Genomic DNA, 24,910 nt, shown 5'->3' with positions numbered 1-24,910 from the left:
GAGGGTCGAGATGGCCTGTTTCCGTGCTGTGATTGTTATATGTTATATATATATGTTAATCCATCATATAAATTTCGAACTAAAATTAGAATGCTGAAACGTACTAAATATGGCCATTCAACTCTATCAAATGCTTTTTCAGCATCTAAAGAAATGACACATTCTGGTATTTTGGATGAAGGAGTATAAATAATATTAATCAGCTTTCTGATGTTAAAAGATGAATAACGATTTCTAATAAATCCAGTCTGATATTCAGAGATAATTCGAGGTAATATATTTTCTAATCTAGTGGCCAAAATTTTACTAAAAATCTTAAAGTCCGTATTCAGCAAAGATATAGGCCGATAGGATGCACGTTCAGTGGGGTCTTTATCTTTTTTAAGAATTAGAGAAATAGAGGTATCATAAAAAGATTGTGTTAATTTACCTACAGTTAACACATCTTTAAAAATTTTACAAAGCCAAGGAGAGAGTATAGAGGAAAAGGATTTAAAAAATTCCGCAGTATAACCATCCGGACCAGGGGCTTTACCTGAATTCATTGAAAAAATTGTCTCTTTTATTTCGGTTTCCATAATAGGTGTGTCTAGAAGTACACTATCTTCTGTAGTTAATTTTGGGATATTCAATTTTCTTAAGAATTCATCCATTATAGAAGAATCCTCAACAAATTCTGATTGATATAAAGAATTATAAAAATCTTGAAAGGTGTTATTTATCTCTTTACGATCAATCATCAAAGCGCCATCTCGTTTACGAATCTTAGTAATTTGTCGTTTAACCGAAGCTGTTTTCAATTGATTAGCCAATAATTTGCCAGATTTATCTCCATGTATATAAAACTGGGTAGAGATTTAATTAACTGATTTTCAATCGAAGAGGATAATAACAGATTATGCTCCATTTGAAGTTCAACTCTTTCTTTATAACGTTCTTTGCTAGGGGTCACTGAATAAATCTTATCAATTGCTTTAATTTTATCAACCAATGTTAATATTTCCGAATCAGTTCGTTTCCTAACTCCAGCAGAGTATGAAATAATCTGTCCACAAATAAATGCTTTAAAAGTGTCCCATAATGTTCCACTAGAGATCTCTTCTGTAAAATTTGTTGAGAAAAACAAATCAATTTGTTGTTTACTGAAATTAACAAAGTCTGGGTCCTGCAATAAAATAGAGTTGAACCTCCAAGATTTAGCATCAGAAGATGAATCCATTGCCTTAATAGATAGCTTCAAAGGTGCATGATCAGAAATGGTAATAGTATCATATTTACAATCAATAACATCTGTAAGTAAACAATGAAGTAGTCAATTCTTGAATAATTATGATAAACATAGGAAAAGTATGAAAATTCTTTGTCATTGGGATGTAAAAAACGCCAAATTTCAGAGATTCCAGAATCAACCTGATGCACCATCAATAACTCTTGGAGACGTGAGGCGAGATATAGGCTTTTATTGGCTGGAAGAAAGAACAAGCAGCAATTGACCACCACACTGCATCCTGGAGACTGAGGCTGGAGTCCCCAATCGCCTTTATACTGGGGTCCTTGGGAGGAGCCACGGTCAGTGGGAGGAGTCACAGGAGCAGTCAGCGGGGGGGGGGGGGGCATGTCCAGACAGGTATATGTAGTTCACCACATTCACCCCCCCCCCTTTATTTTAAAAGAGAGTCCCCATGGGGCGAAGTTTCTTACAAGTATATTTACAGGTTAAGTCTATCAGGTGGTCGAATCTGTTGCTGCGATCTACGTAGCACCGGCTGTGATTGCACAGGTGCCGGTGGTGATTGCACCGGAGACGGTGGTTGTGCTGGTTCCGGCCTAACTGGAGGTGTCAGCCCACTAGGCGTCAGTGATCCCTCATGCGTGTGCCTAGTATATGCGCATGCGAGACGCCCGGTATAGGAGTGTCGTGAGGAGTCTGTGTAGGGCTCAGTGTGCGCGGTGTCACCTCGAGTACAGGATTCATAGTTACCGTGGAGTGTTCGGGGTAGTGGTCTGCTGCTCCTGCGGGCGCCAGGTCGCGGATGGAGACTGTGTCCTCCTGCCCATCAGGTAAGACCACGTAGGCATACTGGGGGTTCGCATGTAGAAGGTGAACCCTCTCGACCAGCAGGGAGTATTTATTGCTCCTCACATGTTTCCGGAGCAGCACTGGCCCTGGGGATGTCAGCCAAGCCAGTAGGGTGGTCCCAGTGGCAGACTTCCTGGGAAAAGAGAATAGGCGCTCGTGAGGGGTGGCATTGGTGGATGTACATAACAGGGAGCAGATAGAGTGGAGTGCCTCGGGGAGGACCTCCTGCCATCGAGAGACCGGCAACCCTTTTGACTTAAGGGCTAAAAGTGTGGCCTTCCACACTGTGGCATTCTCCCTCTCCACCTGTCCATTTCCCCGGGGATTATAGCTCGTGGTCCTACTAGTAGCAATGCCCCTAGCCAGCAGGTACTGGCGCAGCTCGTCACTCATAAAGGAGGACCCTCTATCACTGTGGATATAGCAGGGATAACCGAACAGAGTGAACAGCTGGCGCAGAGCTTTTATGACGGACGTGGCAGTGGTGTCGGGGCAGGGGATGGCAAAGGGGAACCGCGAGTACTCATCAATAATGTGGAGAAAGTAGACATTGCGGTCGGTGGAGGGAAGGGGGCCCTTAAAGTCAACACTCAGTCGCTCAAAGGGGCGGGTGGCCTTGATAAGTTGCAAGCAGGCAATCTAAAACTAATTTTACCCCCATGTCTCAAGACGGTAACTCAAACAAAAAAGTAAAAAAAACAGATACAAACCACCCATATTTTGAGAAAGGGTTAATATAACAAAGATTAAACTATAACATTAGTGTTATATGGTGGTGGCATCCGTCGGTCTCGAGAGACCATGGTTCTGTGCCTGGAGTTTCCAGGGCGCAGGCCTGGGCAGGGTTGTATGGGAGACTGGCAGTTGCCCAAGCTGCAGGCCTTCCCCTCTCCACGCCACCAATGTTGTCCAAGGGAAGGGCACTAGGACCCATGCAGCTTGGCACCGGTGACGTCGCAGAGCAATGTGTTGTTAAGTGCCTTGCTCAAGGACACAAACACACTGCCTCAGCTGAGGCTCGAACCAGTGACTTTCAGGTTACTAGTCTGATGCCTTGCCCACTAGGCCACGCGCCAACACATATATTTATAACAAAAAGATTAAAAGAAAAAAAAGAAAAAAACTAAAACATTAAAACCCATAAATGGATAATATTGTATTAGTATTTTAAAAGAAAGTCCTTAAACTTATTCAGACACATCCAAACGGATGTGACGTATCCAAGCACTAAGGTCTTTTGGGGAAAAGAAATGACATCTTAGAAAAGTTTTATATTTTAAAAAACCTTAATATTTAAGCATTAAAATATAAAAAAATGTATATGAACTTAAAAGAACCTAATGAGTTACTTTCAAAACTAACAAAATAATAATATTAAAAAAAACGAACTCAGGATAAACCAAAAAAAACGGACCTTTACCGTGTGTAAGAAATACACTGTTAGCCATCACACAAAAATCAAATTATAAAAGATCCAAATCTATAGGCTAATTATTAGCATAAAGAAAAGAAAAAATTTAATACAAATAGTAAAATTACAATACATTAGTCAACTCGTAGTAAAAAAAAGTACTATTCTTCAAGGAATCTTTGAGTATCCGCTGGAGATTTGAACAGCCGATGAGTCCCATCTTGGAGAGTAACTCTCAATTGTGCTGGAAATAACAGCGCTTGTTTGTAGCCTTTCTGATGAATTTCTGACATAACCGATTTAAAAGCCATTCTTGCCCTTAAAACTTTGGGAGTATAGTCTTCCAGAATATGAAATTTAACATTTTTAAAGCTGATCATATCCTTTTTCCGGGCAGCCCGAATCAAACGTTCTTTGGTATAAGAATAATGAATCCGGAGGATCACTGGTCGTGGTTTCGTACCTGAAGCTGGTTGAAAACGAGAAATGTGATGTGCACGGTCGATTATTGGAGGGGTATCCAGTACTTCTGAGCCGAAGACGTCCATTAAAAATTTAGAGAAAAATACAGTCAGATCACCGTTCTCAAAATTTTCCGGAAGCCCAATTATCCAGAGATTTTGTCTTAGAGACCGATTTTCAAGATCAGTGATTTTAGATTTATAACAATCCAGCAGTTGAGAAGTCGAAGATTGCTGTTGTTCCAGAGTTTCAATTTTGTGATCTCTCTGGTGAGCAGCATCTTCAAGAACTAAAATTCTTGCTTCTCGTTGTTGAGAATCCAGTGTAAGTGATTGAAGTTTTGCATCGACTGTCTTTAAAATTTCATCAAGCGCAGAAAGCTTTGGGGTTAATTTATTCTCCAGTTTTTCAAGTCTCTCGTCGATAAGTTTTGCCATTGCTTCCAAAGTTAACGGTTCTTTCATCTGTTTCGATTCCTTAGGTTCTCGTGGTTTAAACATTTTAACGAGTTGAAAATGATTCAAACAGTTAAAAAAGATTTCATAAGTATGAACCCCTTTAGAATAGGTATAAACAGGTCAATTAGGGGGTGTTTGTAGGTAGAAAAAAAGTAAAAGGATTAGAGCGAAGCCTAAAACAGTCTCACTCCATAAGCGCCATCTTGAGACTTGGGTATTTGTTCTTAATGGTGATATGATTTAGGCCTCGGTGATCGATGCAGGGACGGAGAGAGCCATCCTTCTTCCCAACAAAGAAGAATCCAGCGCCCACCGGGGAGGATGAGGATCGAATATTGCCCGCCGTGAGAGACTCACTAATATATTTCTCCATGGCTTCTTTCTCAGGCTGGGACAAGTTATACAGGCAACTGGTAAGTAACGAGGCCCCGGGGAGAAGGTCGATAGCTCAGTCATACGGGCAGTGTGAAGGCAGGGAAAGGGCACGTTGCTTGTTGAATACCTGTCCCAGGTCGTGGTATTCTGTGGGAACTCTGGACAAGTCGAGGGTTTCAAAGACAGGCGAGGTCGCTGTATCCTCCCTAGGGGATAGGGCCGACTGTAGACAGGTGGCGTGGCGAAATGGGCTCCAGCTGGCTATCCTCCTGGTAGACCAATCAATACAAGGATTATGATGGTGTAACCAGGGGTATCCAAGTACTATCGGGGCTTGAGGAGAGAAGATTAGGTTAAATTGTACCTGCTCCCGATGATTCCCAGAGAGGATCAAAGACAGTGGTGGAGTATGGTGAGTGACTCGAGCCAGAAGTCGTCCGTCCAGTGCCCGGGCTTCCAGAGGGGTAGACAACGGCTCCCAAGGAATTCTGGCCTGGGCAGCTATGTCTTCATCCAACAGATTCCCCTCAGCACCAGAGTCTATCAAGGTAGACAAGGACAGGGACTGTTAGTTGTAGGTTACAGTAGCTTGGATCTGCATCCGGGCTTGGGGAACTGAAGGAAGTGCCGTCTGATTCACCAGAACAGTTGGAGTGGGGGCTATACTAGGAGTGGATGGGGAAGAGAGGCTGGCCGAAGATGGTAAGGTGGGCCGTAGGATGACCCGAGGAGCGGGGTGACCAATCTCTTCTCTTAGACGTTCTCGAAGTTGATTATCTACCCTGGTGGCTAGAGAGACCAAAGAGTCCAGGCTGTTCACGTCATCCCTGGCCGCTAATTCAACTTTTATCTTGTCAGAGAGACCCTGTCGAAACACTTCCTGTAGTGCTTCATCATTCCATCCAGACTCGGCCGCTGATGTTCGGAACTCTACGGAGTATTTCGCTACGTTTAGCAAGCCCTGACAGAGTCAGAAGGTGCCTAGCGGCATCCTTCCCGCAAATGGGCTGTTCAAAAACTTCCCTCATTTCGGAGATGAAGGTGGAGAAGGAGGAACAGACCTCTGGCCGGTTGTCCCAGATCGTGGTGGCTCATGATAAGGCATCCCCTCGTAACAGCCCTATGATGTACGCAATCTTTGATCTGTCTGAGCTGTATGTACGTGGCTGTTGCTCAAAAACCAGACAGCGCTGCAGTAAGAAAGCACAGCACTTCCTTAGGTCCCCGGCGTAGGGTTCTGGTTTGAGTACGTAAGGCTCTCGAGGCGATTGTGTTGCCGAGCCAAGGGGCGTAGCCATCCCAGGTTGTGCGGTTTGGTCAGACTGGGTTCTTGGAAGGGATGGAGTAAGGGGAGCGGATACCCAGTCAACCTGCTCACTGACCTTCTTTACATCCTCGGATAGGGTACGAAGATCTTTCATGACTTCTGAGTAGTTGCTCATGTATGCCCAGTAGGGAGCCCTGGCTAACGAGGGCCTGTTGCACCGGGTCCGTGTCCACTGGGTTCATTCTGGCCAATTCATTCTGTTACATGGGGGCGACGGAGGAGAACCCAAATGCAGGACACCAGCACGTCGACTCATTTGGGGAGGCTGTCATAGAACTGAACGTAGAGCAGGAAACCAGAGGAATCTTGACAAGGAGACGGGATTCACAGGGACTTTCTAGAAACTAGAGCGAGAATTGACCAATGAGCTGGCAACTTGTGATAGAGTCGCCATCGTATTTATTTCCCAGTCTCTGATGAGTGCCAGATGTATGGTAATTGGGTAACTAGCAGCAATTGACTGAAATTGGGGCATAATCAGGGAGAAAGAAGTGTTAAAGGGGAATGGCCAACTGGAATGCCAACATTTTGGCAGGAATAATCCAAATAGAACATACAGGGTAAATGGTAGGGCATTGAGGAATGCAGTGGAACAGAGAGATCTAGGAATAACAGTGCATAGTTCCCTGAAGGTGGAGTACAGAAGTTGGGATGTAATGTTAAAATTGTACAAGGCATTGGTAAGGCCAAATTTGGAATATTGTGTACAGTTCTGGTCACCGAATTATAGGAAAGATATCAATAAATTAGAGAGAGTGCAGAGACGATTTACTAGGATGTTACCTGGGTTTCAGCACTTAAGTTACAGAGAAAGGTTGAACAAGTTAGGTCTCTATTCATTGGAGTGTAGAAGGTTGAGGGGGGATTTGATCGAGGTATTTAAAATTTTGAGAGGGATAGATAGAGTTGACGTGAATAGGCTGTTTCCATTGAGAGTAGGGGAGATTCAAACGAGAGGACATGATTTGAGAGTTAGGGGGCAAAAGGTTAAGGGAAACACGAGGGGGTATTTCTTTACTCAGAGAGTGATAGCTGTGTGGAATGAGCTTCCTGTAGAAGTAGTAGAGGCCAGTTCAGTTGTGTCATTTAAGGTAAAATTGGATAGGTATATGGACAGGAAAGGAGTGGAGGGTTATGGGCTGAGTGCGGGTAGGTGGGACTAGGTGAGATTAAGAGTTCGGCATGGACTAGGAGGGCCGAGATGGCCTGTTTCCGTGCTGTGATTGTTATATGGTTATATGGAACCATATCACAAATATAAGATCTTTCAAAAATATCTGAATTGATAAGGGGGGAAAGAATGGGGAAAAAGAATGGAGATAAAAAAAAGCATCACTGCGAAGCCTATGAACGAGAGTGGTGCAATGAGCGGCTCTCCTACCCGAACACATGGTAGGCGAAGCAACAAATATGATAAAAATTCTGGAAGCGATACAAGGATTCCAAAAAGATATGAAACAACAACTAAATGATAACAAGTCGGAACTCGCCAATGTCAATCAAAAAATAGCGGTGGCAGAGACACGAATTGAGAAGGTAGAAGATCGCATGCAAAACGTGGAACGGATACTAAGTAAGACGAGAAAAATATTAAATCAACAAAAAAGTAAACTGCTTGACCAGGAGGGAAGATCATGGCGGAAAAATATCAGGATATACAATGTTCCCGAAGGAGTGGAGGGTTTGTCTATGATGGCGTTTGTATGAAAGTTGCTTTGGGACGTGCTAGAGATTCTTCAACTATGGAGCTTGAAATTGAGAGGGCGCATCATGCGCTCACCCCGAGGCTTACTGGAGACAGAGAAGATAAGCCACGCTCAATAGTAATTAGATTCCTTCGATACAATAACAAGGTGGAGATTCTACGAAGAACCTAGGGAAAGAAGAGGGTGTTTTTGGACAGGAAATTAATATATTTCGATCAAGATCCCCCCCCCACCCCCGGCAATCCTGCAGAAATGTAAAGAATACTCTGAAGTAAAGCGAATATTAAAGCAAGGAAAGATTAGATTCCAAACTCCATACCTTGCTAAAGATGGGCTCCAACTGTATCAGACAGTGGAAGAGGCGACTACAGACATGAAGGCCAGAGGGTTGCCCGTCGGTGCGATCAAACCGAGGGAAAGCCTGGCTGAGCAGTTATCATGCTCAGCTTGGGAAATAGTGAGAGAATTGAGAAAGCAGGGAACGGGAGGAGGGCAAGAGAAGTATATCAGGAAGAGACTGTAAGTTTTCCGAAGACAGCCCTCGACCCTCCAGAAGAACGATAAGGTTTGGCTAACTTTAAATATGTTGATAAGCTAAACCGAAGTAAAAATAGACAGTGCTACACCTATCTGATGAAATACTTATTATAATGTGGATTTTATATTACTCAATTATTTTTTATTCATTCATTCATTCACACACACACACACACACACACACACACACACACACACACACACACACACACACACACACACACACACACACACACACACACACACACACACACACACACACACACACACACACACCTAGATATATATATATATAGGAGGAACACACAGGGAAATCTTTTCTGTGTAATGGACATAGATTTGTTTACTTACTTTTATGGGTACTGAAATGGGGGCCCTTAACTCACAGGTAGGAGGGGCTATCCCCCACAGCTAGATGTTTCTTCTAGCTCAACCTAGGATCATCTACTAGAGACCTCAGCCTTGGAATCACACCTTAGTTGCCTTTTCTTTTATTATTGGCATTTCTTGGTTCTTATTTGTTTAGGGAGTAGATTGACTAAGTTTTATTCTGCTAATTTCAATGATATATTGACATGGCTAAGGACAAGGTAAAATTCATTTCTTTTAATGTCAATGGGCTGTTAAATCCAATCAAATGCAATACCATTCTATACAAAACTGCAAAAGAGAACAAGCCCAAGTAGTATATTTACAGGAAACTCATTTAATTGATAATGAACATGGAAAACTAAAGAGAATGAGCTTCACTAATTTGTTTTTCTCCTCATATAAATCAGGACATAGGAGAGGATTCAGATTCTTATCTCAAGCAAGCTATATTTTGAAAAAGTATTCAAAATGGGAGATAAGGAGGGCAGATATATTCTGGTAAGGGGGAATATAGATGGAAATTCAGATACTCTATTGAATATATATGCACTAATATTATGGTAACAGAAACAGAAGGTCTCCTGATATGTGGGGGAGACTTAAATTTACAATTACAACCAAACTTAGACTCTTCCAATAGAAAAACCTATGAAACAAAATCCTTACATAAGAAAGTTAATACACTTTTTGAGGATTTCGGTCTAATTGATATATGGAGGGATCTTCTCCCCAACAGAAGGGATTACACTCATTATTCTGCCCCCCATTCTGTATATACAAGAATAGACTATTTCATAACATTTGGAAAAGACGAAGACAAAATAAACACCTGTGGAATTGGGACAATAGATGTAAGTGACCATGCACCTATATATTTATTTGTTGACTGCTTCTTTCAACGGATGCTGCCCGACCTGCTGAGTTCATCCAGCTTTTTTGTACGTCTTTATTTATCTGTTGATTTTGACCTACAACTAAAGAATACTATATGGAAACTAAATTCAAGTCTACTCAATGACCCATACTTTAAGGAACAAATTAAAAAAGAAATTGGTCTTTACTTAGAATTTAATGACAATATCCCATTCTGTGGGATACTCTGAAGGCTGTTTTAAGAGGGAAAATTATAGTGATATCTTCATATAAGAAAAAATAAGGAATAAAACATTAGAGGACTTACAAAATAGGCTGAAGGAACTAGAAAAAGCATGTATTGAATTTGGCACAGGATACATTAGAGGAAATTTTAAAAATTAGGAATGAAATTAATAGTTTGGCTATGCAAGAAATCAGGAAAAATTTAATGTTTCTGAAACAGAGACATTATGGAAGTGGATCTAAGTCTATGAAAATACTGGCATGGAAACTGAAAAAAAATAGCAGAAAATACAATTCATAGAATTAGGGATCCAAGAACAAAAATGATTAAAAAAAAATAAGCTAAGTGAAATTCAAGAAGCTTTTGAAGTGGTTTACAAAACTCTATATTCCAAAGTTCCAGGGAGGAAGCATAACCCAAATTGACACCTTCCTGTATTCTCTAGAGTTACCCACTTTAAGCAAAGAACAAAATAGAACGATGACTGCTGACATAACTGAAGTTGAACTAAAATTTGCAATTAGTAGCCTTAAATTAAGCAAGTCACCAGAATCAGATGGGTATATGGCAGAGTGATACAAAGAATATAAAAATGAGTTAATTCCTGTCTTACTCCCCAAACTGAGCTGGGCTCTAAAAAAGGCAAAAATGCCACCCAGCTGGAAGGAAGCAATAATCTGAGCTATACTGAAAGAAGGCAAGGATAAAATTGAATGCGGGTCATTTAGAGCAATATCCGGTCTTAATGTAGATTATATCCGTGCTGTGATTGTTATACGGTTATAGATTATTTACCTCCATCATGGCCAAAAGATTAGAAGACTTTCTACCCATACTGATACATAACCATCAGTCAGGTTTTATACAATGCCAAACACAAGATAATATATGAAGGACACTTCACATTATGGATCATACACAAAAAAATAAAATCGAAGCAATAGTGATAAGCGTGGATGCTGAAAAGGCATTTGTTTCGGTTAATTGGAATTTTCTTTACAGAGTTTTATATAGATTTGATTTCCATGACACAATTATTAAAACTATATACAGGCACTATATGACAACCCTACTGCTAGGATTAAAATCAATGGATATTTATCAAATAGTCTTACCCTAGAAAGGGGCACAAGACAGGGTTGTGCAAGGTCACCGCTACTCTTTGTATTATATCTGCAACCATTAGCTCAATAAACCAGACAAAGTGAAGATATCAGGAGAATTACTATTAAAGGGTCAGAGCATAAATTGGCTTGTTACGCGGGTGACATTTTGATCTATCTAGGGCAACCAACATACTCTTTACCTAAATTCATGCAATCCTTTGAACAATACGGTCAATTATCAGGATACAAGATCAACATAGATAAAACACAATTACTTTCCATATAACTATAGCCCACCAAGAGAAATTGAAAGTAGATATCCCTGGGCATGGCAAATAGAGTCTTTTAAAGTCCTGACGAAGGGTCTCAGCCGGAAACGTTGAGAGTGCTTCTCCTTATAGATGCTGCCTGGCCTGCTGTGTTCCACCAGCATTTCGTGTGTGTTGTTTGAATTTCCAGCATCTGTAGATTTCCTCGTGTTTGCTTATAAATGTTTGGGCATAATTATGCCAAAAGATTTGGCAAAATTATGAGAATGCATTTATCAGCCTATATATAAAAAATTAAGGAAGATATAACAAGATGGAACCTAATTCCTTTTTTTTTGTCTCAGTTCAAGGATTGAATCTATTAAGATGAATATACTGCCCAAACTGTTATATCTCTTTCAGTAATTAATCAATATCAATTCAATGAATGGAACAAAATGTTATCAAGATATATTTGGCAAGGTAAAAGGCCTAGAGTTTGTCTCAAAACTTTGCAATTAGCCAAGCAAAAGAGGGGATGGGGCCTACCTTCTCTTAGAGATTATTATTTTGCAGTACAGTTGAGAGCTGTGATATGTTGGTGCAACCCATCATATGACGCTCAATGGAAAAACTTTGAGGGGATACTTTTCAACCCTATACAGGCAAGTTTAGCTGATAACAACCTACAAAGGTACATAAATACTATTGATAACCCATGGGTGAAATGGAATCTCAAAATATGGAAAACTATTATAAAAGAATATAAACTAGAGAGAGATATTGCAATTCTTAAATGGTGTACTTCTTAATGGACTCAGTTTTACAGTGAATACACTGGATGCTAGATTTAAGGACTGGACTGCTAAAGGAATAACAGTTCTTTGCAATATAATGAAAGAAGGAATACTGTTCAGTTTTGAAATGCTTAAAGAGAAACGCTTATTGGAAAAACAAGACTTTTCAGTATTTACAGATTCAACAATATGTTAATAGAACATGTTTGATAAAGCTATTTAGAAAAGCATGTAATTCTTAAAATGGTAGTAGAATCATTTCAAGTGTGTATAAGGGTTTGTCAAATCTTAAAACATATTCAATTTCATACATTAAAACAAAATGAGAGAAGGAAGGAGGGATAATTATATCTGAAGAATAATGAACAATAATATGGAGATATCAATGGAAGTGTACCAGTTCACAGAAATGGAGGGAGTTCAGATGGAAAAAACATAAGATATTTTATTACACCCTCTCAGAAATTCCATTATGATACTAACTTCCCTGTTTGCTGGAGAAATTGTGGGAATCAAAATGCAAACCATTATCATATTTTCTGGGAATGCCTCATTATCAAAGACTATTGGAGTGGGATACACAATGCCCTATTAGATGTCTTTAAATGCGAAATATCCTTAGAAAGTAAGACCATATATTTTGGGTATCTACCTCAAGAACGGTTGAAAAGAGATAAATATTTAATGAATATACTGTTGGTGGCTGGTAAAAAGACTCTTTCTAGGAAATGGTTATCACAGGAGAGCCCAACCTTAAATGCATGGATGGAAATTACAATGGACATTTACGAATTGAGATGATAACAGCATCTGTTAATCGTAAGCTGGAACAATTTGATTCATACTGGGAAAAATGGTTTAACTACATAATACCTCATAGGCCTGATTTTGTCCTCACAAGTCAATGAATATGTTGTAAAAAAAAAATCACTGCCTACTTGTATATAGTTTTCTCTTTTTGCTTGTTCTTTCTCTCCTCTCTTTTCTATAAGTGTATATCTCAGTAAATATTATGTGGAGATTTGTGTCATATATGACTATATGATATATACAGTATGTCCAATATCTGAAATACATCTTATGGAAATGTTTGTTTGATGATGAACTTCAATAAAAAAATAAACTACAAGAAAAAGAAGAAAGGATATACTGACATTGGAGGGGATTCATGAGAATGATTCCAGGAATGAAAGGATTACCATCTGAGGAATGTGTGGCAGCTCTTGGGCTGTATTCTCTCGAGTTCAGGAGAATGAGGGGGATCTCATAGAAACATTCTGGATGTTAAAAGGCCTGAACAGATTAGATATGGCAAAGTTATTACCCATGGTAGGGGAGTCCAGAACAAGAGGGCACAACTTCAGGATTGAAGGACATCTATTTAGAACAGGAATGCGGAGAAATTCCTTTAGTCAGAGGGTAGTAAAGCTGTGGAATTTGTTGCCACGAGCGGTTGTGGAGGCCAAGTCACTGGTAATCAGAAGCCAGCCAGAATAGGATCCCTTTATCACATGGATCCCACATGGAATCTCATGTGGATAGGGTGGTGAAGAAAGCTTTTGGTATGTTGGCCTTTATAAATCAGAGCATTGAGTATAGGAGTTGGGATGTAATGTTAAAATTGTACAAGGCGTTAGTAAGGCCGAATTTGGAGTATTGTGTACAGTTCTGGTCACCGAATTATGGGAAAGATGTCAACAAAATCGAGAGTACAGAGAAGGTTTACTAGAATGTTACCTGGGTTTCAGCACTTAAGTTACAGGGAAAGGTTGAACAAGTTATGTCTTTATTCTTTAGAGCGTAGAAGGTTGAGGGGGGACTTGATAGAGGTATTTAAAATTATGAGGCGGATAGATAGAGTTGACGTGGATAGGCTTTTTCCATTGAGAGTAGGGGAGATTCAAACAAGAGGACATGAGTTGAGAGTTAGGGAGCAAAAGTTTAAGGGTAATACAAGGGGGAATTTCTCTACTCAGAAAGTGGTAGCTGTGTAGAATGAGCTTCCAGTAGAAGCAGTAGAGGCAGGTTCAGTCATTTAAAGTAAAACTGGACAGGTATATGGACAGGAAAGGAATGGAGGGTTATGGGCTGAGTGCGGGTCAGTGAGACTGGGTGAGTGTAGGTGCTCGGCATGGACTGGAGGGGCCGAGATGGCCTGTTACCATGCTGTAATTGTTATATGGTTATATTATATGGTTATTCCCACTCTTTGTTTTCTGCTAATCAGCCAATGCTCTACCAATGCTAGTAACTCATCAGTAATTCCATGGGCTCTTATCTTGCTAAGCAGCCTCATGTGCAGTACCTTGTCAAAGGTCTTTTGAAAATCCAAGTACAGCACATCTACGACATCTCCTTTGTCATCTCCACTTGTAATTTCCTCAAATTTGCAGTAGGTTAGTCAGGCAGGATTTTCCTTTCAGAAAATCATGCTGACTTTGGCTTATCTTGTTATGTGCCTCCAGGTACTCCATAATCTCATCCCTAACAATTGATTCCAACAACTTCCCAACCAACCCAACCTCCCAACCAAGGCAGAGATAAATGGGTTCTTGATTAGCTAGGGCATCAAAGGATATGGAGACAAGGCAGAAGAGTGGAGATGACTGGAAGAATTGAATCAACCCTTCATTGAATGGCGGAGCAGACTCAATGGGCCAAATTGCCTACTTCTACTCCTACATCTTACGGTCTTAAAATGAGGCTTAGAACAATGATCTTCCTGGAGCTGCATTTTAGAGTAAATTGCAGACCAGGAAACATCCAATTGACCTGAGATGTCTGCACATGCATGAATGAAATCAACAACCCATTGCGTGAATACGATTCAGTGACCACAATAATTAACAATCACTCTGGACGTGTTGATGGGAAGATTCAGGGAATTGAAAAAAAGATACATGTCACTCAAAAGAAGCATTATGAGGGCATTATACCAATATAAATTGTTCTGTTACCTTTGTTCTTTAAGATATGCTGTAATGGTGGATCAGGGTGTTGCTCTTTCAAGTGACTCAAAAGGCCAACAGCTTATGTTTGTCCCAAATAAAGACTTTTAATTCTCCCAGCTGCGTCTCCCTGGTGACTTCATTTGGAATACATTCGTAACCCATCATGCGGCCAGCAATCTCAGCAGTCCAATTGGGTGAGTATTTTTAAGATTAGTATTCACACTTGGAACTGTTCAGATTGGCGACAATGAGATGATGAAGTGTGACGAATATGGCGGAAAGCTGAACTGGCAAATATAAAAGTAGTGTGGTGTGTGTGTTTATATAAGAAACAAGACTCTCTTGTGTAGTTTGGTGAGACAGGGCCTGCAGTTGAGAAGGGTGGTTACTAGATGCCAGAGGGTGAGTGTATATCATTTGGGGAAACTGTATAATAACAGACTCATTTGCAAGTGCATCCGGGCTCAAGAATATTAGGAAGTTTTTGACAAGAACAGGCCGTTTGGTCCAACAGAGCTTACCAAATTCCTCTTCACATTGTGGGTTGAGATAACTATTGAGTTTAGATCTGAAAGTCTCTAAGGTACTACTCTTAACTACACAACTAGGTAGTTGGTTCCATGTGTCCACAACTTGCTGTGTAAAGAAATGTTTCCTGATGTTAATCTGAAATCTCCCGTTAACCAATCTCCACCAATGGCCACATATCCTTGATGATGGATTAACTTTAAATTAGCAGCTGCTATCCACTTTATTTATACCCTTAATGATTTTGAACACTTCTATCATGGCTCCTCTCATTATATGTCCTCTTAGGCTAAAAAAGATGTAGTTCTTTCCATCTTTCTTCATAACTTATGCCCTGCAGACCTGGAATGAGTCAAGTCACCTTTCTCTGGACTCTCTCCAGTGCCTTTGCATACCCCTAAAAATGAATGAAACATACACACTGTAATGTTACTTCTCATTTACTTTATGGTGAATGAAAAATATTTCCAGTACACCAAGTTAACTGTATAACAACGGGCATTAATTCTTTTGTTTTCCCGAGTGTACTGTTAATCATTTATCATTCAGGCCCTTTTGGTTTAACTATCATTTCTGTTATTCCACTTAAAACCTTGATCCGATCTCACACTGGTCCTACCCAATCTGTTCTCACACTGGTCCTGCCCCGACCCGTTCTCACACTGGTCCTACCCCGACCCATTCACACAATGGTCCTACCCCGACATATTCTCACACTGGTCCTACCCCAACCCTTTCACACAATGGTCCTACCCAGACCCTTTCTCAAACTGGTCCTACCCCGACCCGTTCTCACACTGGTCCTACCCAGACCCGTTCTCACACTGGTCCTACCCCGACCCGTGCACACACTGGACCTACCCCGACCCGTCCTCACACTCGTCCTACCCCGACCCGTCCTCAGACTGGTCCTAACAATTCCCGTTCTCAGACGGATCCTACTCCGACCTGTTCTCACACTGGACCTACCCAGACCGATTCTCAAACTGGTCCTACCCCGTCCCATTCTCACACTTCTCCTACCACGATCCATTCTCACACTGGTCCTACTTGGACCCGTTGTTAGACTGGTCCGAACCCAACCCGTTCTCACACTGGTCCGACCCAGACCCGTTCTCAGACTTGTCCTACCACGACCCGTTCTCACACTGGTCCTACCACGACCCGTACTCACACTGGTCCTACACCTACCCATTCTCAGACTGGTCCTACCCATACCCGTTCTTACACTGGTCCTATCCCGACAAGTTCCCACACTGGTCTTACCTCGAACCGTTCTCAGACCGATGCTTCGCTGACCCGTTCCCACACTGGTACTACCCAGACCCATTCTCAGACTGGTCCTACCCCGTCCCGTTCTCAGACAGGTCCTACCGCGACCCGTTCTCACACTGGTCCTACCCTGACCCATTCTCAAACTGGTCCTGCCCCAACCCGTACTCACACTGGTCCTACCCCGACCCTTTCACACAATGGTCCTACCCCGACCCGTTCTCACACTGGTCCTACCCCAACCCTTTCACACAATGGTCCTACACAGACCCTTTCTCACACTGGTCCTACCCCGACCCGTTCTCACACTGGTCCTACCCAGACCCGTTCTCACACTGGTCCTACCCCGACCCGTGCACACACTGGACCTACCCCGACCCGTCCTCACACTCGTCCTACCCCGACCCGTCCTCAGACTGGTCCTAACCATTCCCGTTCTCAGACGGATCCTACCCCGACCTGTTCTCACACTGGACCTACCCAGACCGATTCTCAAACTGGTCCTACCCCGTCCCGTTCTCACACTTCTCCTACCACGACCTGTTCTCACACTGGTCCTACTTGGACCCGTTGTTAGACTGGTCCGAACCCAACCCATTCTCACACTTGTCCTACCACGACCCGTTCTCACACTGGTCCTACTTGGACCCATTGTTAGACTGGTCCTAACCCAACCCGTTCTCACACTGGTCCTACCCCGACCCGTTCTCACACTGGTCCTACCCCGACCCTTTCTCACACTGGTCCTACCCCGACCCGTGATCACACTTCTCCTACCAGGACCCGTTCTCACACTGGTCCTACTTGGACCCGTTCTCACACTGGTCCTACATGGACCCGTTGTTAGACTGGTCCTAACCCAACCCGTTCTCAAACTGGTCCTACCCCGACCCGTTCTCACACTGGTCCTTCCGTGACCAGTTCTCAGACTGGTCCTACCCCAACCCGATCGCAAACTGGTCCTACTCCGACCCGTGTTCACACTGGTTCTACATCGACCCATTCTCACACTGGTCCTACCCTGACCAGTTCTCACACTGGTCCTACCCCAACCCGTTCTCACACTGGTCCTACCCCGACCCGTTCTCAGACTGGTTCTACCCCGACCCGTTTTCAGACTGGTCCTACCCCCATCTGTTCTCAGACTCGTCCTTTCCCGACCCGTTCTCAGATGGTCCTACTCCGACCCGTTCTCACACTGGTCCTACCCTGACCTGTTCTCACACTGGTCTTACCTCAAACCGTTCTCAGACTGGTCCTACCGCTACCCATTCTCACACTGGTCCTACCCCAACCCGTTCTCACAATGGTCCTACACCAACCCATTCTCACACTGGTCATACCCAGACCCGTTCTCACACTGGTGCTACCCCGACCCGTTCTCACACTGGTCCTACCCCGACCAGTTCTCAGACTGGTCCTACCCCGTCCCGTTCTCAGACAGGACCTACTGCGACCCGTTGTCACACTGGTCCTACCCCGACCCATTCTCACACTGGTCCTACTTCGATCCATTCTCAGACTGATCCTACCCCAACTCGTTCTCACACTGGTCCTACCACGACCCTTTCTTACACTGGTGCTACCCCGACCCATTCTCACACTGGTCCTACCCCGACCCGTTCCCACACTGGTCTTACCTCGAACCGTTCTCAGACTGATACTTCGCTGACCCGTGCTCACACTGGTCCTACTTGGACCCGTTGTTAGACTGGTCGGAACCCAACACGTTCTCACACTGGTCCGACCCCGACCCGTTCTCACACTTGTCCTACCATGACCCGTTCTCACACTGGTCCTACTTGGACCCGTTCTCACACTGGTCCTACATGGACCCGTTGTTAGACTGGTCCTAACCCAACCCGTTCTCAAACTGGTCCTACCCCGACCCGTTCTCACACTGGTCCTTCCGTGACCCGTTCTCAGACTGGTCCTACCCCAACCCGATCGCAAACTGGTCCTACTCCGACCCGTGTTCACACTGGTTCTACCTCGACCCATTCTCACACTGGTCCTACCCTGACCAGTTCTCACACTGGTCCTACCCCAACCCGTTCTCACACTGGTCCTACCCCGACCCGTTCTCAGACTGGTTCTACCCCGACCCGTTTTCAGACTGGTCCTACCCCCATCTGTTCTCAGACTCGTCCTTTCCCGACCCGTTCTCAGATGGTCCTACTCCGACCCGTTCTCACACTGGTCCTACCCTGACCTGTTCTCACACTGGTCTTACCTCGAACCGTTCTCAGACTGGTCCTACCGCTACCCATTCTCACACTGGTCCTACCCCAACCCGTTCTCACAATGGTCCTACACCAACCCATTCTCACACTGGTCATACCCAGACCCGTTCTCACACTGGTGCTACCCCGACCCGTTCTCACACTGGTCCTACCCCGACCAGTTCTCAGACTGGTCCTACCCCGTCCCGTTCTCAGACAGGACCTACTGCGACCCGTTGTCACACTGGTCCTACACCGACCCATTCTCACACTGGTCCTACTTCGATCCGTTCTCAGACTGATCCTACCCCAACTCGTTCTCACACTGGTCCTACCACGACCCTTTCTTACACTGGTGCTACCCCGACCCATTCTCACACTGGTCCTACCCCGACCCGTTCCCACACTGGTCTTACCTCGAACCGTTCTCACACTGCTCCTACCCAGTCCCGTTCTCAGACAGGTCCTACCGCGACCCGTTCTCAGACTGGTCCTACCCCTACTCGTTCTTACACTGGTCCTACCCCGACCCGTTCTCACACTGGTCCTACCCCTACCCGATCTCACACTGGTCCTACCCCTACCCGTTCTTGCAATGGTCCTACCCCGACGAGTTCTCACACTGACCCTACCACGACCCTTTCTCACACTGGTCCTACACCTACCCATTCTCAGACTGGTCCTACCCCGACCCGTTCTCACACTGGTCCTACCCCGACCCGTTCTCACACTGGTCCTACCCGACCCTTTCTCACACTGGTCCTACCCCGACCCGTTCTCACAATGGTCCTACCCCGACCCATTCTCACACTGTTCCTACCCCGACCCGTTCTCACACTGGTCCGACCCCGACCCGTTTTCACACAGGTCCTACTTCGATCCGTTCTCAGACTGGTCCTACCCCGACTCATTCTCACACTGTTCCTAACACAACCCGTTCTCACACTGGTCCTTCCCCGATTTGTTCTCACACTGGTCCTACCCTCAACTGTTCTCACACTGGTCCCAATTCGATCAGTTCTCACACTGGTCCTACCTTGACCCATTCTCACACTGGTCCTACACCGACCCGTTCTCACACTGGCCCTACACCGACCCGTTCTCACACTGGTCCTACCCCGACCCTTTCTCACACTGGTCCTACCACGACCCGTTCTCACACTGGTCCTACACCTACCCGTTCTCACACTGGTCCTACCCCGACCCGTTCTCACACTGGTCCTACCACGACCCTTTCTCACACTGGTCCCACACCTACCCATTCTCAGACTGGTCCTACCATGACCCGTTCTCAGACTGGTCCTACCCTGACCCGTTCTCACACTGGTCCTACCCCGACCCGTTCTCACACTGGCCCTACACCGACCAATTCACAGACTGGTCCTGCCCCTGCCTGTTCTTATACTGGTCCTACTGTGACCCTTCCTCACACTGGTCCTACCCCGACTCATTCTCACACTGGTCCTACCCCGACCAGTTCTCACACTTGTCCTACCCCGACCCGTTATCAGATGCTCCTACTCCGACCAATTCTCACACAGGTCCTACTCCGACCCATTCACACACTGGTCCTACCTTGACCCATTCTCACACTGGTCCTACCTTGACCCGTTCTCACACTGGTTCTACCCCGACCCGTTCACACACTGGTCTTACCACGACCCGTTCTCACACTGGTCCTACACCTACCCATTCTCAGACTGGTCCTACCCATACCCGTTCTTACACTGGTCCTACCCCGACCCGTTCCCACACTGGTCTTACCTCGAACCGTTCTCAGACTGATCCTTCGCTGACCCGTTCTCACACTGGCCCTACCCAGAACCGTTCTCAGACTGGTCCTACCCAGTCCCGTTCTCAGACAGGTCCTACCGCGACCCGTTCACACACTGGTCCTACCCTGACCAGTTCTCACACTGGTCCTATCCCGACCCGTTCTCACACTGGTCCTACCCTCATCTGCTCTCACACTGGTCCTACTTCGATCCGTTCTCAGACTGGTCCTAACCCGACCCGTTCTCACACTGGTCCTACCACGACCTGTTCTCACACTGGTCCTACCTTGACCCGTTCTCACACTTGTCCTACCACGACCCGTTCTCCCACTGGTCCTACCCCGACCCGTTCTCACTCTGGTCCTACATCGACCCGTTCTCACACGGTTCATACCCCGACCCGTTCTCACACTGGTCCTTCTTCGATCCGTTCTCAGACTGTTCCTACCCCGATCCGTTCTTACACTGGACCTACCCCTGCCCATTCTTATACTGGTCCTACCCGGGCCCGTTCTCACACTGGTCCTACCACGACCCGTTCTCACACTGGTCCCACACCTACCCATTCTCAGACTGGTCCTACCATGACCCATTCTCAGACTGGTCCTACCCAGACCCGTTCTCACACTGGTCCTACCCCGACCCGTTCTCACACTGGTCCTACTCGACCCTTTCTCACACTGGTCCTACCCGACCCTTTCTCACACTGGTCCTACCCCGACCCGTTCTAACACTGGTCCTACCCCGACCCGTTCTAACACTGGTCCTACCCCAACCCATTCGCACACTGGTCCTACTTTGACCCGTTCACACACTGGTCCTACCCCAACCCATTCTCACACTGGTCCTAACTCTACCTGTTCTCACACTGGTCCTACCCCGACCCATTCTCACACTGGTCCTACCACGACCCATTCTCACACTGGTCCTACATCTACCCATTCTCAGACTGGTCCTACCCCGACCCGTTCTCACACTGGTCCTACCCCGACCCATTCTCACACTGGTCCTACCCAACCCTTTCTCACACTGGTCCTACCCCGACCCGTTCTCACACTGACCCTACCCCGACCCGTTCTCACACTGTTCCTACTCCGACCAGTGTTCATACTGGTTCTACCTCGACCCATTCTCACACTGGTCCTACCCTGACCAGTTCTCACACTGGTCCTACCCCAACCCGTTCTCACACTGGTCCTACCCCGACCCGTTCTCAGACTGGTCCTACCCCGTCCCGTTCTCAGACAGGTCCTACCGCGACCCGTTCACACACTGGTCCTACCCTGACCCGTTCTCACACTGGTCCTATCCTGACCCGTTCTCACACTGGTCCTACCCTCATCTGCTCTCACACTGGTCCTACTTCGATCCGTTCTCAGACTGGTCCTAACCCAACCCATTCTCACACTGGTCCTACCCCGACCCTTTCTCACACTGGTCCTACCACGTCCCGTTCTCACACTGGTCCTACCCGACCCTTTCTCACACTGGTCCTACCCTGACCCGTTCTCACAATGGTCCTACCCCGACCCGTTCTCCCACTGGTCCTACCCCGACCCGTTCTCACTCTGGTCCTACATCGACCCGTTCTCACACGGTTCATACCACGACCCGTTCTCACACTGGTCCTTCTTCGATCCGTTCTCAGACTGTTCCTACCCCGATCCGTTCTCACACTGGTCCTACCCCTGCCCATTCTAATACTGGTCCTACCCGGGCCCGTTCTCACACTGGTCCTACCACGACCCATTCTCACACTGGTCCCACACCTACCCATTCTCAGACTGGTCCTACCATGACCCGTTCTCAGACTGGTCCTACCCTGACCCGTTCTCACACTGGTCCTACCCCGACCCGTTCTCACACTGGTCCTACCCGACCCTTTCTCACACTGGTCCTACCCCGACCCATTCTAACACTGGTCCTACCCCGACCCGTTCTAACACTGGTGCTACCCCAACCCATTCGCACACTGGTCCTACTTTGACCCGTTCTCACACTGGTCCTACCCCAACCCATTCTCACACTGGTCCTACCCCAACCCATTCTTACACTGGTCCTAACTCTACCTGTTCTCACACTGGTCCTACCCCGACCCATTCTCACACAGGTCCTACCACGACCCTTTCTCACACTGGTCCTACACCTACCCATTCTCAGACTGGTCCTACCCCGACCCGTTCTCACACTGGTCCTACCCCGACCCATTCTCACACTGGTCCTACCCAACCCTTTCTCACACTGGTCCTACCCCGACCCGTTCTCACACTGACCCTACCCCGACCCGTTCTCACACTGTTCCTACCCCAACCCGTTCTCACACTGGTCCTACCCCAACCCGTTCTCACACAGGTCCTACTTCGATCCGTTCTCAGACTGGTCCTACCCCGACTCATTCTCACACTGTTCCTAACTCGACCCGTTCTCACACTGGTCCTTCCCCGATTCGCTCTCACACTGGTCCTACCCTCAACTGTTCTCACACAGGTCCTACCTTGACCCTTCTCACACTGATTGTACCCCGACCCTTTCACACACTGGTCCTTCCGTGACCCGTTCTTAGACTGGTCCTACCCCAACCCGATCGCAAACTGGTCCTACTCAGACCAGTGTTCACACTGGTTCTACCTCGACCCATTCTCACACTGGTCCTACCCTGACCAGTTCTCACACTGGTCCTACCACGACCCGTTCTCACACTGGTCCTACCCCGACCCGTTCTCAGACTGGTCCTACCCCGTCCCGTTCTCAGACAGGTCCTACCGCGACCCGTTCACACACTGGTCCTACCCTGACCCGTTCTCACACTGGTCCTATCCCGACCCGTTCTCACACTGGTCCTACCCTCATCTGCTCTCACACTGGTCCTACTTCGATCCGTTCTCAGACTGGTCCTAACCCGACCCGTTCTCACACTGGTCCTACCCCGACCCGTTCTCACACTGGTCCTACCACGAGCCTTTCTCACACTGGTCCTACCACGACCCTTTCTCACACTGGTCCTACACCTACCCATTCTCAGACTGGTCCTACCCCGACCCGTTCTCACACTGGTCCTACCCCGACCCATTCTCACACTGGTCCTACCCAACCCTTTCTCACACTGGTCCTACCCCGACCCGTTCTCACACTGACCCTACCCCGACCCGTTCTCACACTGTTCCTACTCCGACCAGTGTTCATACTGGTTCTACCTCGACCCATTCTCACACTGGTCCTACCCTGACCAGTTCTCACACTGGTCCTACCCCAACCCGTTCTCACACTGGTCCTACCCCGACCCGTTCTCAGACTGGTCCTACCCCGTCCCGTTCTCAGACAGGTCCTACCGCGACCCGTTCACACACTGGTCCTACCCTGACCCGTTCTCACACTGGTCCTATCCTGACCCGTTCTCACACTGGTCCTACCCTCATCTGCTCTCACACTGGTCCTACTTCGATCCGTTCTCAGACTGGTCCTAACCCAACCCATTCTCACACTGGTCCTACCCCGACCCTTTCTCACACTGGTCCTACCACGACCCGTTCTCACACTGGTCCTACCCGACCCTTTCTCACACTGGTCCTACCCTGACCCGTTCTCACAATGGTCCTACCCCGACCCGTTCTCCCACTGGTCCTACCCCGACCCGTTCTCACTCTGGTCCTACATCGACCCGTTCTCACACGGTTCATACCACGACCCGTTCCCACACTGGTCCTTCTTCGATCCGTTCTCAGACTGTTCCTACCCCGATCCGTTCTCACACTGGTCCTACCCCTGCCCATTCTTATACTGGTCCTACCCGGGCCCGTTCTCACACTGGTCCTACCACGACCCATTCTCACACTGGTCCCACACCTACCCATTCTCAGACTGGTCCTACCATGACCCGTTCTCAGACTGGTCCTACCCTGACCCGTTCTCACACTGGTCCTACCCCGACCCGTTCTCACACTGGTCCTACCCGACCCTTTCTCACACTGGTCCTACCCCGACCCATTCTAACACTGGTCCTACCCCAACCCGTTCTAACACTGGTCCTACCCCAACCCATTCGCACACTGGTCCTACTTTGACCCGTTCTCACACTGGTCCTACCCCAACCCATTCTCACACTGGTCCTACCCCAACCCATTCTTACACTGGTCCTAACTCTACCTGTTCTCACACTGGTCCTACCCCGACCCATTCTCACACTG

The 24,910-nt window shown here is 46.2% G+C and overlaps 1 protein-coding gene across 3 annotated transcripts in view; it reads right to left on the bottom strand.

The window, feature by feature from the left end:
• Positions 1 to 1,679: 1,679 nt before the first annotated feature.
• Positions 1,680 to 24,910, bottom strand: part of LOC140735839 (gametocyte-specific factor 1-like) — a 462,565-nt gene continuing 439,334 nt past the window's right edge. For 2 of the 3 annotated variants that reach the window (XM_073061353.1, XM_073061352.1), the window contains exon 8: positions 1,684 to 2,213. In XM_073061353.1, the coding sequence (XP_072917454.1) occupies positions 2,130 to 2,213 (84 nt within the window). In that variant the 3' untranslated portion in view covers positions 1,684 to 2,129. Of the gene's footprint in view, positions 2,214 to 24,910 lie in introns of all 3 variants that reach the window. The other variant, XM_073061355.1, reaches the window with a different exon arrangement.

The sequence above is a fragment of the Hemitrygon akajei genome, chromosome 11 (assembly GCF_048418815.1).
Source record: "Hemitrygon akajei chromosome 11, sHemAka1.3, whole genome shotgun sequence".
In the NCBI taxonomy this organism is placed as follows: domain Eukaryota; kingdom Metazoa; phylum Chordata; class Chondrichthyes; order Myliobatiformes; family Dasyatidae; genus Hemitrygon; species Hemitrygon akajei.
This window is presented reverse-complemented; position numbering and strand designations above follow the sequence as displayed.